The following is a 16,544-nucleotide window of genomic DNA, read 5'->3' as shown; positions in this document are numbered from 1 at the left end:
GTAACTCTGCTTGTCCTTACAATGAACTTCCTTAATGGCTTGTGACTGATGCCAGGCCACACATGTACGCTACAATGCTTAAAAAATATATTTGATAAATGTTCAATTACCAAAATAATTGATGGTTAATTTGTTGTTGATTGACTAATCAATTAACCAACTAATCATTGCAGCTCTATCATCAGTTATAAGCGTTTATACACGCCAAGAACAGTCTTGCAGGTAGGACAGGTGTGCTTGGCATCTCTCAGCCGGTCCACGCAGAACGGGATGAGACAGCAACCTAAAACAAATCTGGAGAGGACAACATGTTCAATATGTCGTTTGAAAATTGACGTTATTTTAAAGTTTAAAATAATAATAATTAACAGAAAAAGAACTATTAAATATCCAACTATTTCTTTCTTGGTGAATAGTGTGATGAAGTGACGCCTTCTTACCCACAGAAGAAGAGGCCTCCACACAATATGTAGGTGAGCAAACCGGCGTTGTAGTCCACCTTGGTGAGGACCGTCTGATTGCACTTAGGACAGACAATCTGAACCGGACTGTCTCCCAATGGGCCGACTGTCACTGCACGAAACAAGGAGGGAGAGGTGAGGGCAGGCACATTCGTTTTGAATTGAATTAATTTAGATTAATTAGAGCTCGGCTGCTCATGTGAGGAGGAGTAGAGACTCACCAACAGGCACTTGTACATTTGCCATTTTCCCTGTGAACAATTCATATCAAAGGTGACAGTAAAAACAGGCCACAACATGAACTCACTCACAAATGCATACATTTTTAAAAAAAAACAAACTGATTTACAAATGTGGATGATTTGTAAATAAATTATAGGGATCATAAATGCGTTTTATCATCTACAGCCTTAACATAATAATTTGAAACCTTAAAGAAATGATCTTGCATTTGAACTCCAAAATGAATATGTATATGTAGAATAAATGCTTAATTTTAATTTAATTAATATGTACAGTAACTATAATAACTATAAATAGTAATACATGTGTAAATCTTCTTTATCTGTATCATGAAACAGAGATATACACATGCACAGTATATTAGGATTAAGCATCATTGATTCGTAGGGCAAACAAGTTCACAATAAAACAAGGACAACTATCTGCAAAATATCTACTAAAATCCTATAAATACTGAGACAATGACTTTAACAAATCAACCGTAACTTATTTAAATGTACTTACAGTTTGTGTAGAAGAATGTGTGACTGCAGATCGGACAGTTTTCCCACAGTGTGGGCGACACCTTCTCTGCCAACCTCGTTTACTTCCACAGAAGTCATGAGATCGGCTTGAATCGTCTGTGCAAACCTCACTGACCCAACCCTATCCCAAAACAAGGATGTATTTTAGATTTCTCGTTTTCCAGATCTGTGCATGAGAGGGATTTTGATGTACGTTATTTTTTTCTATATTTATACTTTGGGTTCACATTTGTTTGATTTTTTCTTAACCCTCTCTTTCACTGAAGTGGCCTATGGGAGAAACACTATTGTGCTTTACTTTAATGTTCAATGCATACATGTAGATTTACATTAATGCAATGAAAGTAAACTTAAAACTTTAACATGCTTAAGTAAAAATAACCTACAAATCTTCAATGTAAATCCAGCCTACCATTACCCTCATTACCCTGTTGTCAAGGGAAATAATTACTACTGTTGTCTTTTGTATTGTCTCAGTCCAAAGCAGCTAACACCATATAAATCACCATTTTCAAATATAACTGAAGAATAAAGACAAACAGTGAGTGCAGCTTGAGGTATTTTTAAGAACAGGAAACAGAAACATCTCTGTAAGTGAGAGGTTAACTGTGCATGACACTAACTGAAGACGACCTTTCACTGAGAGTTAAATTAACAGCACATGCTCCTGCTGCTCCAAATTAGATTCTGGCATTTACGTCTTTGCTGAACACAGTCGAACTGGATTCATGGTCACACAGTGCCAGTCTGTTGTCACTCTACGTTCCCTAAAGGATAAAACTGCATTCATATTCTTGGGCCCGAAGGGGGCATCATCGAAACAGTTTGAGCTCATTTATCAAATTTAACTGTGTGGTTCAATGTCACTAATCTCATCAACGTTTTCCAGTCACAGCAGCTGTTTTAAAGGTCGTTTATAGTGTAAAGGTAGAAGTCCTTTTTCGATTATAGATCAGGTCTAGGTTCTATATTAACACTGTGAAAGTATTGAAGTGCTCAGTCCACAGAGAAATTCACACAGCCTGTATTCAGAAACTGTCTTAAAATGAGCTGTAAGGACTTCTGTAACTTTGTGATGTCACAACAAAGCAGTCACCACTCTTTCACGTCTGCAAGCTCCGCCCACCTGGACCCACCATCCAACCTTGAATGCACAATCCTGCATGTCAACCGCAATATAAACAGGCCAGCGATAAGATGAAAGATTTTTAATCAGTAAAAACAGGTGCAATATTTCACATGTAAACAATTGCAGCATCTCATTCTTAATACCTGAATAGTTACACAGAAATTATATTTTAGTGACTCAAGGATTCCTGTAAAAATAGATCAGTTTAACAAAAGAACTTTATCCCCTTCAAAAAAAAAACAACAAAAAAACAAAACAAAGGAAGTGCTCATAAGCTCACCTCCTGCTCGATGAGCAGGTGCCATGTCTTCAGGATTAAATAAATCTCAGCTCCATTAGTAGCCCTTTCTCCTGCAGCCAAACTCTACATCACTAACCTATGGTCACGCATTAAGCTTCTACTGTGCATTAATTTAAAGGATTGTAAAGCAGCAGGAAAGAGCTTACTGTTAATTCTCAAATAGTGGCTTTTATATTTACCTCAGTGGCAGAGAAGAACCATTTATTTCCAAGATTCCCTGCTCCCCAGTCAACGCCAACACAACACCTCCTCCGTGTTTACTTCTGTCTTGTCTCAACTATAATTAACATTTCCACAGCACTAATTCCTACAGCAAGAGTCATGTCAGACGTTCCATTTTGTTTTTTCCCCCTGAGCAATGTTTTTAAGCCACCATGATTTGAACTTTATTTTACAGGTTTGCTCTTTCCTAATCATTTCTTTCAAGTTTCCTGGGAAAAAAAAACATGTAGTTTGGTCTAATTCCAGGAAATATAGAGACAAAGTTCTGAGGCTGTTATTTTAGTTCAATTACTTGAGTTTATTATTGATTTTCAGATGGATTTCCATGAAAGAAGCTGTACCCTTCAAACCCCATTGAAAATGTATTACTCATTTGTTTATTATTAGATACTTTATTCTTTATTCATACTGAATTGTGAGTTTCTAGACACATTTGACATGTTGCATGTGAAGTTCCCCTCTTACCTTCAGAATAAAAGTCTCAAGGTTGTGCTAGCTTAGCATTTAGAAATAACAGGAAGTACCAATTGATCACTGACATTTTACATCTAGCTTACCAAAATATATGATTCTTTCCAGGAACCAAACTGGAATTTATGGACCTGTAAAAAGAAGTTACCTCAACACCTCCAGAATTTTCACATTAAAAGTCCGGCTGCCTTCCTTTCATAGCTAGGCTTTTAATGTGAAAAAAACTCGGGGAAGCATTGAGAGTAGCTCAGCACTGATCAGGAGCAGGGCAGAGAAGAAACAACAGGGATCAGGAGTGTGAAAATATTATTTCTGTTAAAAAAAGAGAAAGTGAGCAGCGGAGTGGTGAGAATAACACGACTCTGTTGTTGGACTGGTGGAATTAATGCTGTGGAAATGTACATTATACTACATTTACCATGTGTAGTAGGCTACAGGTCAGTTCACCTCCCTCAATGTTTTTTAGTGACAGGACTATATTTGTTGCTGCTGGTCATAGAAAAGGCCATGACATGAATATTGTTTTCTATATGAGGATTTATGTTCATTCAGGGAACGTAGAGAATTTGGCTGCAGAGTCTTTTTAGAAAGTTTAACTCTGGTTACGTTTTCACCCGTCAACAGACATTACATCTTTCAGAAATGAGTCGTTTGAACTGAACGGTTGGCACTGAATTCCCACACTTTGTTTGTTCTAAGAGTGGATGAGCCCACGATCATCACAGCACTTTGGAGTTTTCTGTCTCTGCTGATTCCTTCGCTACTTTCTTCCTCTTACGTTTCCTCACTTCTGTCGTGATTGGCAGCAGCCTTTATTTTCCTTCTGATCTTCTACGACAGATTGACGACTGTCCTTTCATCCTCATTTTCTCTTTTGACAAAATCTACTTGGTCGTTGCCCTGTGGGTTTCACATGACCTCCTCATTTCAGCTTCATTTTGTCCTGTTTCACCACATCTCAGGTCTGATCACAGCTTTTTTCCGTCCTCTCTTCATTTCCTGGCCCTGGTTCCTCTCTCTTCCTCGTCTCTGTGATATTTTCTCAGGATTCCCTGCAGACTTGTGGTCAGGAGGCCATATGGCTTCTTTTCTGTTCTGCCTCTTTCCTCTCCACCTCCGCCTGCTCTCTGGCCTCCGTCCTGTCCTTCAGCGCCCTCAGCAGGATCCTGAGCAGCGTGTTTTCATTCAGCAGGTTCTCTGAGGTGTCTGCCAGCTCCTGCAGTCGTCTCACCGCTTCCCCGAGCTGCCGGCTTTTCTCCTGGTGCTGCTCCTCTAAGCTTTGCATCTCTCGCTGCAGCTCGCCGTTCTCGGCTTCCAAGTTGCGAGTGTCAAACGTCAGGCGCCGGTTGTCGCGCCACAGCTGCGCCAGTTGTTGGGAAAGACGTTCGCGGGCGTGATGCAGCGCTTGAACTTCGCGCTTGAGTGCCAGGAACTCTGCGCGGAGGATGGCGCTGGGTCCTGAACCGTTGGCGTTGACGGATGATGTCACCGGTTTGTCTGCATCATGCACGGAGCCAGAGTGCTGCAGGATGAAGTGAAGGAGGTTGGGTAACGTGATGGGCAGGTCATCTGGAAACTTCACACTCAGATGTTTTCTTGAAGAGAAGAAGAAAGAGGGAAACCAAGGGTGAAAACAATTCTACTAGAATTTATTTATAATAATATCTTATATCTTGATGAAATGGTTTTGTAAAATTCTATTTCTTCTTTTGATCAGTTTTCTTTTGGGGGTTATAACATTATTCATTTTATTGTATTCTTTTTTTATATTACCATATCTATTAATATTTACTATATTTATCCCAGGTAAAATAGATTAAAATAGACAGATGTTCTCAGCAAAATAACATGACAACAATAAATACAGTACAACAAAACAATATAAACAGCAAATGAATGTTACACACAACAAAACATATAAATAATAAGATATGTAGATATATAACAAAGACACAAACAAGCATGAGTCAAAACTGAATGAATACTGTATGCAGTGTCCTCTAATTTTGACCAGGTGTTACTTGAAAATCCACGTGTCTGTGTGTGTGTGTGTGTGTGTGTGTGTGTGTGTGTGTGTGTGTGTCAGAGAGATTATTCTCACCTGTATCTGGGAAAGAGAAGAATAGAGGGAACATGATCAGCCATGAACTCCCAGGGAAGGTCATTGCGGGCAACATTCACCCTACGCAGAAGAGAATTGTGGGTATATATTTATATTATTTTTACTTTTCCTTTTACTCCTACAGAGTAGTGCCACAACTCCTTCATAAACAGTCAAACACACCTGGCCACAGTGATGGTGCTGTTTCCCTGTAGTAATCTGGCCAGCTGGATGATGATGTGGTTGAGAACGGAGCAGAACCCACACCACTGAGTGTAGTAGAACAGCAGCACATCCTACAGGAGAACACACACATATTTATATTTGTCTTTGTGATTCATTCTTTTTGAATATGTTAAGGTTATTTCACCTCCTGCACTCAATATATATTGTTTTTATCAGATTTTTTAACAGTTTGTTAAATGGCAATAAACGTTAACTTAACTTGAGTGTGATTGTAAGATTAAGTGTAAGATAATGGGTAGTGAAACTATTAGTTAAACTATTTTCTTTAGTTTAACTTCATGAATTGGGTTTTTGTGTGTGTTTGTGTCTTTGACATGAACAACATCTGATAATGCAAAAACATTTAATTTAACAAAAACATTCAAATTTAATTGTAAATTTTGCTTCTTCCATTCTCTGGCACATATACTGGAGAATGATGTGTCAGAAATGATGCAGGTGCACTGCGAGTGTATTATGATAAACTTCTTCTTCTCTCTTTTAACTGGTTTGGGACGGTCGCTAAATTCCTTCACACAAATGCACAAATGGATACAGAGCGGACGGGATGAGAGTGTAATGGCCAGACAGATATTGTAGAGTTTTCTCTCACCTTTTGAAGATCCATGACGGAGGGCAGGAAGGAGGAGGTGGTCAGTTCTGTGATGAGGGGGCGGGGAGATATCCGCTGGCGTTCATCTGGACGCCTGGCTTCCTCCTCACCTCCTTTCCTGTTCTCCTCTCCGACTAAGTGTCTTTGCAAGAGACTGTAGGGAGCACTGAAGTTCTTGATGAAGGCCTCTTTAACACACACGCGCACACACACAGACAAACACAGACAAACACAGACAAACACACACACACACACACACACACACACACACACACACACATACACACACACATACATACACACACACACACACACACACACACACACACCATGAAAACAGAGAGTTACTATAAGGATCATATTCAAACAGTGCCTTTACCTGTAGTTTTAAAGACATGAATAAATGTGAATCAGCTTTTATTATTCTTATAACTTTAAATTATTACTGTTCTTCTCAGTCTCTATGCATTGCTGTTTCCAGACTTATCACACTAAATGTATAAAATCGAGCCACATAAAATACAGTCTAAATGGACGACATGAAGGTCGTGTGATTTCAGTCACAATTTTACAACAGCAGCAGCATGAACAGAAGGTCAGGACTCACAACTGCAGTTTGTTGCCTTTTTGGTGACATTAGACAGTTATCAAGTGCTGTGCTGTACTGTTCATTAGAAACAATAAATCGCAGCTCGCCGTGACTTCATTATACATCCTGTAGGAGCTTAAAACAACATAATTAGAAGTTAAAATTTTGACGACAAAAAAGTCATCAGATAGATACTTTAAAAGGTCACAATACCTTGTATCCTTTTCAATGCAAATTTGTGGTGACTCTTCCCTGAAAGCATCTATATGTGCACAGTATGCAAAACACCATGAAACTAAGCCTGTCAGCTCATCTGCTGATATGAAAGTCGGTTGTTTGCCTCAGACATAATTCTTGGGTGATGTGCTGAAATTGTGGCAAACCTTGAGCCGCTTACAGAATCAGTAACTCAAGCCAGACGAAGACAGTGATTTTACTCCTCAACTTCCCAGCAGGCACAAAGTGTGCTCACTACAGTTTACTCAAACCATCAACAGGCGCAACACAAAGTTCATAATTTCATTGGAGATCACTTTTGTATTCTAAGCTATTGGATAATAGATTTTTGACTGCTGATGTGTCAGAAGCGCGATGGCCACTTTCACATCATTTATATGTGTATGTAATGTCACCTTCTCCAAAAATAGACAACAAAGGCTGGACTCAGTTGTTGGGCTGCCATTTCCTCATTATTGTCGGCAACAAACTACAAGCAAAACAACATTTAAAAATACTGGATGTAAAACAATGCTGCAGGAAATGGTAGCGTACCTGAACCTTTAGAAAGTACCAACCCCCTGGACGGAGACTTTTTGAGGGGTAAAATTTCTCCCCAAAAATTAATTTAGACACTAGGGAACATAGTTTGAGGAACTAAGTTCCTCAGAAGTTCCTGCTACTAGAGGAAAGTTCCTGTGGTGGAAATGCACCTAAAGAACACTTTTAAGGAGAGGCTGGCTGAAATGTACACTGTTGACCCCATCGAACGATTATTATTAAAACCTCTCTTACAGAATCAAACAAAACATTAACATGAACATTACTATCTTTGTAAAGGTAGAGTTTATGGCTGAGCTGTTGCATTAGATTTTAAAGTGGCCACTGAGTGTAAATATGATTCTGTCCTCGTCTTACCCAGAGACTCTGTTAGTGTGGTTGCTGGGCTGCGATGGAGAACATAATGAACCTCATCCTTCAGGTTCACAATAGCTGCAAACGACCTGTCACTGCTCCCATCACCTGGTGTACCGGCCTCCTGGTGAAGAGAAGCAGTCCTGTTGCCTGTTGCCCCGAGCCTCACCGCTAGAGGCCAGTTGAGAGCAACATCCAGCACATAAAACCTGAGCGTCCTGTTGGTCTGACAGCGGAGCCCTGTGATGCCATCTCCTCCCTGCTGAGGGACAGAAGATGGAGGGATGGACGACCAAGGAGGTGTAAGGGGAACTCTTTGTACGTCTGGCCCCTCTTTGGCTTGTGATTCATTGAGTTGAGGTTCTACTTTTCTGCAGCAGGCACTGTATTGACTAAACGGGCTGTAGCTGTTCAGAAGGTTGCTACAGCCCTCTGAGGTCGAAGTTTTTATGGACATGGGGGCAGGTAGTTGGTGGAGGCAGCAGTGTCTGAGATAAAACTGCAACACGTCTCCTCCCTGAGCCGCAGAGGGGAACGAGCAGCGTATGGAAGAGCTGGTCAGACTCGGTCCTGACAAGCTGTGACACACCTCACACACATTTGTACTGGACTCTGGGAGAAGAACAGACTGGCAGCACAGTGAGTTTTTGTCCAAGCTGGAGTGGTTAATATTGTCACAGGAATGATAACGCACAGCAATGTCAGCAATCTGAAAGACAAAAAAAAGTATAATAATGAGAGTTTTACATAATACAACAACAACAGTAATAATAATTATAATAATAATAACTTCTATAGCACTTTTCAAAACAAAGGAAATAAGATAAAAATAATAAAAACAATACAAACTGTGGCAAAAAACAACAAAAAATGATTCATTTTATTTGTACAGAACATGTACAGAGTTACTTGTGGTTCACAAAGTAAAGTAAAACAAAGTAAATTAAACTAATGTACAGAAAAAAGGAAAAGATAAAAAATAAAAATCACACGACAACCTCAAGTAACCTCCAAGTTAGTAACCTCTAATTACTAACCTGGTACTAGGAATGGAAAGGAAACCTTTGTGTGGAATGTTTTTTAAGTAGAGAAAGGAGGACATATAACCTTGTTTTCTTGAGCATCAAAACTGAGGTTGGAGAGGAATAGGAGATGTTTAGCTACAGGTTTAACATTTATTAACAAAGTCACTGACAAGGATATTATGGAAACTGAATGAAGCTAGATGAACCGAATATTGTATTGTTTAGCTATAGGACACTGTAGGACATCTAGCATTTAATCTTCTTACAGCAGTTGATGAGACGAACAAGACAATGTCACCAGGTGTTATTGATGCAAACACCTGGTTGTCATCAGCATAAAAATGTAAAATTCTAAATTTAATTTAATATTATAGTTGCAAATAATGTCCCCAAGAAGAAGCGTTATAACAGAAAACAGTAGTGGATCTAAAACTGAGCCCTGTAGCACACCACAAGTGAGATGAGCAGATGAAGCATTTCCAACAAAAGTAAGGTACGATCTACGGTTTAGGTAGGATTAGAACCAGATTAGACCAGTATCAAAGAAACCTACCTATCTTGAGGAAATTAAATGAGATGCTTTGGCGCACTGTATCACATCACTGCTCACCTGCTGTAGTATGGGATTGGGCTTGGACCCGAGTGGATTGTGTGGCAGGAACAGCAGCAATGCAGGACCTTTAGTCAGCTCGTGTTCCAGGAGGCGGGACTTTGTTCCTGGGGGCTGCATCCACTGGAGGACGGTCTCATGGTGTTCAAACACCCAGCTACAGATGGCCTCTGACGTGAAGTTACGTTCCCTTCGGGGGAAAATCTGAAAATAAAGAAAAACGTACAGCACGATGCCGGTGACATGCCTTAGTATATATCCAGAATTCTATTAGAATTTATTCCATGGTTAATCACATTTTCTAGCCATTTTTTGTGGTCCATCGTAGTCTGATGCCATTGCTTACCAAAGAGGAGTTAAGTCTTCTGTGGAGGTAAACTGTTTCATCTTCTTTTAGCGAGATGGCTTCAGCCACCTGTTTGTTGGTCACAACCCCAAAACGCACAACTCCACGGTAATCTGCACCAGAAAAACAGCAAAGTTCAGGAGAGAAGAATGAAAACATTCTGTCCTTTCTATCCTCACTTACAGTATATTTGAAACACACACAGGACTTCTGCATAGACATTGCCCACAGTATTTATTTTTGTGTGAAGAAGAGATGTAAAACCAAGTATATTGAGAGTATAGCTGCAATGATTAGTTGATAAATTGATTAGTCAATCGTTTTGAGTCGTTTTTTCTTTAAGCACATTCATTGCATTTTTATTTGTTGCAGATTTATCAAATGCCAATCGCCTAATTGATTCATCGACTACTGTTTCAGAAGTAAGAGCTGGTCTCAGTGCTGTATGATCACTTCTTACCCCTTTTGAGGGCCTGCAGGGCAGAGGACAAATATGTGATGTACCCAGGCGGCTGAGGAGAGGAGTTAAACTGGAAGAAACCCACCACTCGAGGCTAGAAATACAGAAGACACACAGAATATATCAAATGATATCACATGGTAACATAGCTTCATTCAAATAAAACACCCAAGATTTTCTAACACACTTTTAACACCAAGAAATTCAAACATTCAGGTCGTTTCTTCAAGAGACTTAGTAAAAATCAAAGCACAACTACAACTCTTTATAGTACAAAAATCGACCAGCATAAAGTTTGTGGGTGATTCTCTGCCAACTCTCCATCAGATGGCCTGACGCCAAACAATACCTCGTGGTAGGAGAGGAACTCTTCAACTGTGGCTCTTGATGGGAGGTAAGTGAGCGGTGTGATGACTCTCAGGATAAAACTCTCCACATATGGAGCCACAAATGGACCTTTGTACTCTATAGGCCCAAACCTGCAGCACAGAAACCAAGACAAACAACATTATGGATCAGATAGGTCATCTTCCACTAACAGCTCACTTCTACAAGTTAAGATGTTATTAAACATCAATGTTGGAATTACACTTTAAAACATGAATACCCATGAAAGTTGCTTAACTTTCTCTGGATCACATTCTTCTTGTGCTTACAATTTATCTAGAATTTTGTCATCTTAATTGTCCATATTGAAAATTTACTAACTTTATTCTGTGCATGTGACATGTTTAACATATCCATCCTCCCTGGAAGAAGGATCCCTTCACTGTTGCTCTTCTGGGGTCCATTAAAAGGTTTTTTGGGGAGTTTTCCCAAATGTGCTTTGGTAGTTTTTGTGATATTGGACTACATAAATGAAGTTGACTGGACTACACATGCTGCACTTCAAAGTGCTTCACAGTGGAGGCCTCACAACAACAAAACAAGATGAAGATATCACCCCAGACTTCTACTAAGTTGTCATGAACTGTATAAATAATGATTAAATGAAAGGCAACAGAATTCTGTGCTCTTCACATTTGGAAGCTAATTTTGATAAATCTTGTATTTCTTATTAATTCAAAACTATTTATTTTTTTAAGACAAAATAATTAAACAATTATTCAAAAAGAAAAATCAGCAGTTGAATCAATAATTAAAACTTTTCTTAGTTACAGCTTTGCATCAATTGTACAACCGCCCATATGGATCAGTCCTAGTTTTATTCTTGGTGTCTCCATGGAGACCGTAGATGTTCATAACTATATTTACCCATGTAAGGGTTAATGCTGTACTTCTATTCCTGCACTATTGGAAAATGAACATAAAAAATAAGCTGTCATAAAAACAATTCAAGCATATCAGCAAGTTAGCTACAGTCGACCAAGATACTCTGGTGGTCTATATATCACATTGACGACGACTGAAGAGCCACTTTTTTAAAAAATTGGTTAAAACAGTTAAAGCCAGGAAAACATCCGGAAAATCCATTCTACAAATGTTATAACAAAAACAGTGGTAAGACAACAAAAATCTTAGAAGTAAAAGTAATGAATGTAAGATAAGAGATAAAGGCACCCTGGGAAGTTTCTGACCATATATGGGTCTTATGGAGCAAAGCTTTAAGTGTGTGTTCCTGTTTCATTTGTTCTTGGACTCATACACCTGCCAGTAGTTTCAAGCTATTCCAGTGATCTACAGGGTTAGGGTTGGGAAACGCAACAAGAAACGCAGCAATCCACTAAATAAAGGCAGGAAAGATAAGACTGCTAGCAAAGTGAACATGGAAGTAAACAATGCAGTTTTCAAACTTTTGAGTTTAATCAGCCTTGCAAAAGTTTTATTTTCAATTCAAAATCTTCACACCCTCTGTCCTGTCAGATAAGGAAAACCTCCCAAAACAGGGAAACAGAATACAGAATAGACCAACAAGTGAAACTGCGGAGGTGACAGACTTCAGTTAATGGGCTAGTTACCATTACTGAGCCGTGAAGGGAAAATATTCTCAAAAGTCACAGCAGTCATAACTATTACGTCATGCATGTAGAATACAGTTATGCTGGTCTGGCACATTTCCCACAATTCTTTACCATCTACTACGAATGTTTAAAGTCTTCTCTGTCTCACCTTCGATAAAACAGGTGGATGATGGGATACTGGTAGAAGCGGTTTTGCCTCCTGCATTTCCCCTGACTCCACCAGCAGTTCACAGCCACAAACTGCACCTGTGTTTGTGTGAGGAAGACAGAAAGACAGGGTTAAAGAAACAAAACTAATTCCAGACAGAGTATGTTGTGATTCCATTCTCAGCCATGTATGAGTTAAGGCTTTATCTTGTTAATAACTTTTTCATTGTGAATTTAAGGCTTGATTTGATTTTATAACTCCAACAGATTTGTATAAACCCCACATAAACTGAGTAGCTCTACGCTGCTCTTTGTCAGTATAATTATTAATTAAATACCACTCTGCATAAGCACTTCAGACAACAAGCCCCTACTTTATGGAATCCTAGAAGTTATATTTACTCCTCCAGATGACTGACGTGTCTCTGTAAGTTGACAAGCATGTTACTACAATAAGCCCTTGTTTTCTGATACGTTGTCAGTCACTTGAGGTTATTATTTGGTATTTAAATAATCCTGCAGAGTGGTGCTCGTTGTGACCTCAGGTGCCCTGTACCTGTCTGGCCAGCTTCTTAGCAACCTGCTGCACTTCCTGTCGGGCAGCCATCGAGTGAGCACACCACGGTGCATAGAAGAAGATGAGAGAGACCTCTGCCATACTCCTCAGACGCTCCACCTGGAGAGAAAATGTTCATGTTGTTGACATGTTCTAGACTTAATCGCTGCAATTCTGTCTGTGTTCATGATCTTGAATTTATTACTACCAGGGACTAAGACTTGTAGCTTAAATGCTCTGAGAAAAAAAAACATATTTAGTATCAGGTGTCTATGTCTTTGACTCTCACCTGGTCCAGCTGACCCAAGTAGAGGTCGACTACCGGGGCCTCGGCAGAGAAGAACCGCACCGGAGGCCGAGCCGCTGCCACCACATTCTTGGCACGGCTAGAAAGAAAAAGAAAAGATTTTAGTGTAAATTAAGATTCATAATGACACCAACAATATGGGGTATGGCAATATACATCCTGAGACAATATTGGCACCATTTGGCATCAGTGTTACCATACATAAAAAAAATTATTCCAACGATAAAATCGGCCACAACTACAGTCACTGAACCACGGGAGAAGAAGGATTTCCCTGAACTCATTTGTCTGCAATTTGTTTAAAGTCTCAAGCTCTCTGGCAGCAAGCTCCATAGCTGGGTTCACCGAGTGAGTGTGTGCGTTTAGTCCACAAACAATGAGCCGCTCAATCAATAAGTCTATCGACAAATTTTGATAATCAGCTGATTGTTTAAGTCATTTATCAAGCAAAAGTGCCAAACATACTCTGGTTCAGCCTTGTCAGTCTGCTAACCATTTCAGTCTAGTTGATTCATTTTGTTTTCAATCGGTTAATCATTGCAGCTCTAATTTTGAATGAACTTTTATTTGTACTATATTTTAGACATAAATAATTTTACTACTTTTCCTAAGTTAAAAGATTGCAATACTTCTACCTCTTCTGAACAGGATAAAGAGGCAGGATGTGCCTGTGATAATTTGTCTGCAACTTGTTTCAGTTTCAATGTTTCAAGCTGAAACTCCACAGCTGGATTCACTGGAACGATGACAGAGCTGAGTAGCTTGTTTGTAAAAGATCTCCAAGATCCAAGATCTTCATAAAAATCCACAATTAAATGAGTACAGTAACACTCTTGGGAAATAAACAATCTATGTAAATGGTTTAAAGCATTAGTTAATCCTCTTGTCCTTGGTCAGATTAATCTCCTGTGGGACCACAGGGCAAAGATTTGTTGTTGGGCCCCTTTTGACTCCCACTATTCATGGCAGTTTCATTACTTGACTGATAAGTCATAAGGTCAGTAAAATGAAAACTTTCCATTCCAACTTCCCAAACTCCACATTTATGTCTTCAGATGTCTTGTTTTGAGAGATAAACAGTCAAGTAAGATGTTCAGTTTACTATTGTAGAAAACAAAGGAAACCGGAAAATATTCAAATAAAAGAAAAAAGTGAAACCAAAGAAATCAAAAAAAAAAAAAATCAAAACCACAAATCATTTATCAAAGAGAGATTATTCTTCTGTTGTTTGACTTAAAGCTGCAGCTCGAGTACAAAGACAATTGTTGGTGCAGCCTTACAGTTCTCCCTATGGTGGAACAGTGCAGCCTTGCCTGAGACTTTCTGTATGTTCATTATTTGAGACACAGAAAAAGCAAAAGCAATTTGATAAAACACAACTTTAAAACAAAGCAGCTCAACATAAACTACAACAATTAAGGTCTTAAAACTAGATTTTGACACAGGGTCCCTCTACGACATAAGAGCCACAGGACAGAAGATGGAGGACCCCATATGGATATTTTGAGCTTCGGTGGTACTAATTTCTGACAAATGTGATTAATCAAATAATGTAGACCCAAATGACATGGAGTGAACTTGGATTTAGATGTTGTTGTCATGCTGTTGAATCGTACTGCGTCATACAAAGAGGCGTGTGTGTTGTTTAGCCTACCCTTATCGATTTGAATGGGTTGGACTCATAATTGAAACACCTGTCAACATAATACAACGCAGTTCAAAAGCAACGCAGACTACATCATCCAAAACAATCATTCATACAGAAACAGAAGACTGAATCCTTCATGGATGTAGGATGTATTGCACTGTTGTATTTGGCCGCATCAGTTTTACCTGTGTTCATAATAAACTGCCAACTTAGTGTATACTGCTTCAGCACATGAGGTCTGGTTGTACAAGACTCAATGGGAACTTGGAGGTGCCAGGGTTCATATTCAGAGGGTGATAGGTGGAGGGGTCAGTAGTGGGGCCCCAACTGCAAATTTTCTTAATGACAGGGCTGAGTTGATCGTTATACTGTTGTCTTTAAGGTCATTTACAAATACAGAAGCCAAAACCTTTCACGAGAATCCATAATTAATGGAGTACAGTGACACTCTATGGAAGTACACCGTCTGTTTAAACGGTTTAAGGCATCAGTTAATCCTCTTGTCCTACAGCACACGTCAGTTTCTGTCAGATGTAACGTAACTACTTAATAAAGACCTAGTTATGACTAGATTATAATAATGAGCAGCTAATTTTCAGATTACTAATCCCACAACATCTCTCAGTGACCCGTTCAGTTATACTGTTCAGTAGTTTTCATGTTACCCTCGTTCAACAAAAACAAGCTCACACTAACAGAAAATTAACAGAAGCCGGTCTAGTTTACCTGCATGTGAACTTGACAGCCAGTATAAGCAGGACGCCGAGCACGATAGCCCCGCAGAGTAGATCCGGTCTCCGGGCCATCAGAAACAGCACCTGCCGGAGAGACTGCCGCACCCGGCGCAGCATTACAGCCTGTCGTCGGCTCTCAGTCCCATTTATACGCCCCGGCTGCTCAACGCGTCCATTTGCCTAACTGAGAGGGGGGGGGGAGTGGGTTGGGAGGAAGACTGGTTCGACGAGAGACAGAGCTAACCTGGATTGGACATCTGTGCTGCTCGTGTGTACGGTATTCAAACACGGTCAGACCAACCTTTCTTCCCCACGTAGACTTTTCACTTCCGCAACAACCACGTCGGGGGGTCCTCTATGAAATGTTGTCGGCGGTTAAAAAAAACGCGCGGTAAGTTTAACACCGTGATCGAAACGTAGATTGAAAAAAATATGATTGATAGTTATACTGGCTCGCGTTAAGGTGGAGCAAAGCCGGTCTAAATATTTATCGTGTTTTAATTTGTCTTAGTTGTTCTTTTGCGTTTTGAGTCTTACGTGCTCTTTTGAGACAGTTCCTACGTTGTTATGGTGACAACCGTTGCTGCCACGACAACCGTAGAACGCTAGAGGGCGGTCGTTCTTGAATGCTCAATTAAACTTTATTTACATTTGGATTGGCACATTATGATTTCTATTGTTCTTTTAAGGGAAAAGATCTCAATGCAACTCCTGAAGAAAATAGATATTAAAAATTAGCA

General features: G+C 39.6%; 2 protein-coding genes across 2 annotated transcripts; both read right to left on the bottom strand.

The window, feature by feature from the left end:
* Positions 1 to 179: 179 nt before the first annotated feature.
* On the bottom strand, positions 180 to 707 carry litaf (lipopolysaccharide induced TNF factor). Its single transcript, XM_022738055.1, has 3 exons — positions 683 to 707; positions 441 to 573; positions 180 to 294 (listed from the first exon to the last, which is right to left on the bottom strand). Exons 1-3 carry the CDS (start codon positions 705 to 707, stop codon positions 186 to 188), a joined length of 267 nt encoding a protein of 88 aa, XP_022593776.1. The 3' UTR covers positions 180 to 185.
* Positions 708 to 2,456: 1,749 nt separating this feature from the next.
* Positions 2,457 to 16,053, bottom strand: txndc11 (thioredoxin domain containing 11). The gene is made up of 13 exons (XM_022738302.1): positions 15,797 to 16,053; positions 13,405 to 13,501; positions 13,116 to 13,235; positions 12,561 to 12,658; positions 10,801 to 10,930; positions 10,452 to 10,545; positions 9,992 to 10,104; positions 9,646 to 9,849; positions 8,014 to 8,719; positions 6,291 to 6,478; positions 5,636 to 5,748; positions 5,453 to 5,533; positions 2,457 to 4,946 (listed from the first exon to the last, which is right to left on the bottom strand). Exons 1-13 carry the CDS (start codon positions 15,919 to 15,921, stop codon positions 4,418 to 4,420), a joined length of 2,598 nt encoding a protein of 865 aa, XP_022594023.1. The 5' UTR covers positions 15,922 to 16,053; the 3' UTR covers positions 2,457 to 4,417.
* Between the last annotated feature and the right edge of the window lie 491 nt (positions 16,054 to 16,544).

This window comes from Seriola dumerili, unplaced genomic scaffold (assembly GCF_002260705.1).
Source record: "Seriola dumerili isolate Sdu_G_001 unplaced genomic scaffold, Sdu_1.0 BDQW01000035.1, whole genome shotgun sequence".
NCBI lineage: Eukaryota > Metazoa > Chordata > Actinopteri > Carangiformes > Carangidae > Seriola > Seriola dumerili.
The sequence above is the reverse complement of the archived record's forward strand: the minus strand, read 5'-3'. Positions and strand labels throughout refer to the sequence as shown.

Bases quoted from the DNA above. Each gene is read 5' to 3' on its own strand.
- litaf (XM_022738055.1), bottom strand. From the start codon at position 707: ATGGCAAATGTACAAGTGCCTGTTG. The intron at 574-682 runs GTGAGTCTCTAC...TGTTTCGTGCAG, and splicing joins AAATGTACAAGTGCCTGTTG to TGACAGTCGGCCCATTGGGA. The intron at 295-440 runs GTAAGAAGGCGT...TGTCCTCTCCAG, and splicing joins GGAGGCCTCTTCTTCTGTGG to ATTTGTTTTAGGTTGCTGTC.
- txndc11 (XM_022738302.1), bottom strand. From the start codon at position 15,921: ATGCTGCGCCGGGTGCGGCAGTCTCTCCGGCAGGTGCTGTTTCTGATG. The intron at 9,850-9,991 runs GTAAGCAATGGC...CTTTATTTTCAG, and splicing joins GAAGACTTAACTCCTCTTTG to ATTTTCCCCCGAAGGGAACG. The intron at 4,947-5,452 runs GTGAGAATAATC...CTTCTCTTCAAG, and splicing joins CTTCTCTTTCCCAGATACAG to AAAACATCTGAGTGTGAAGT.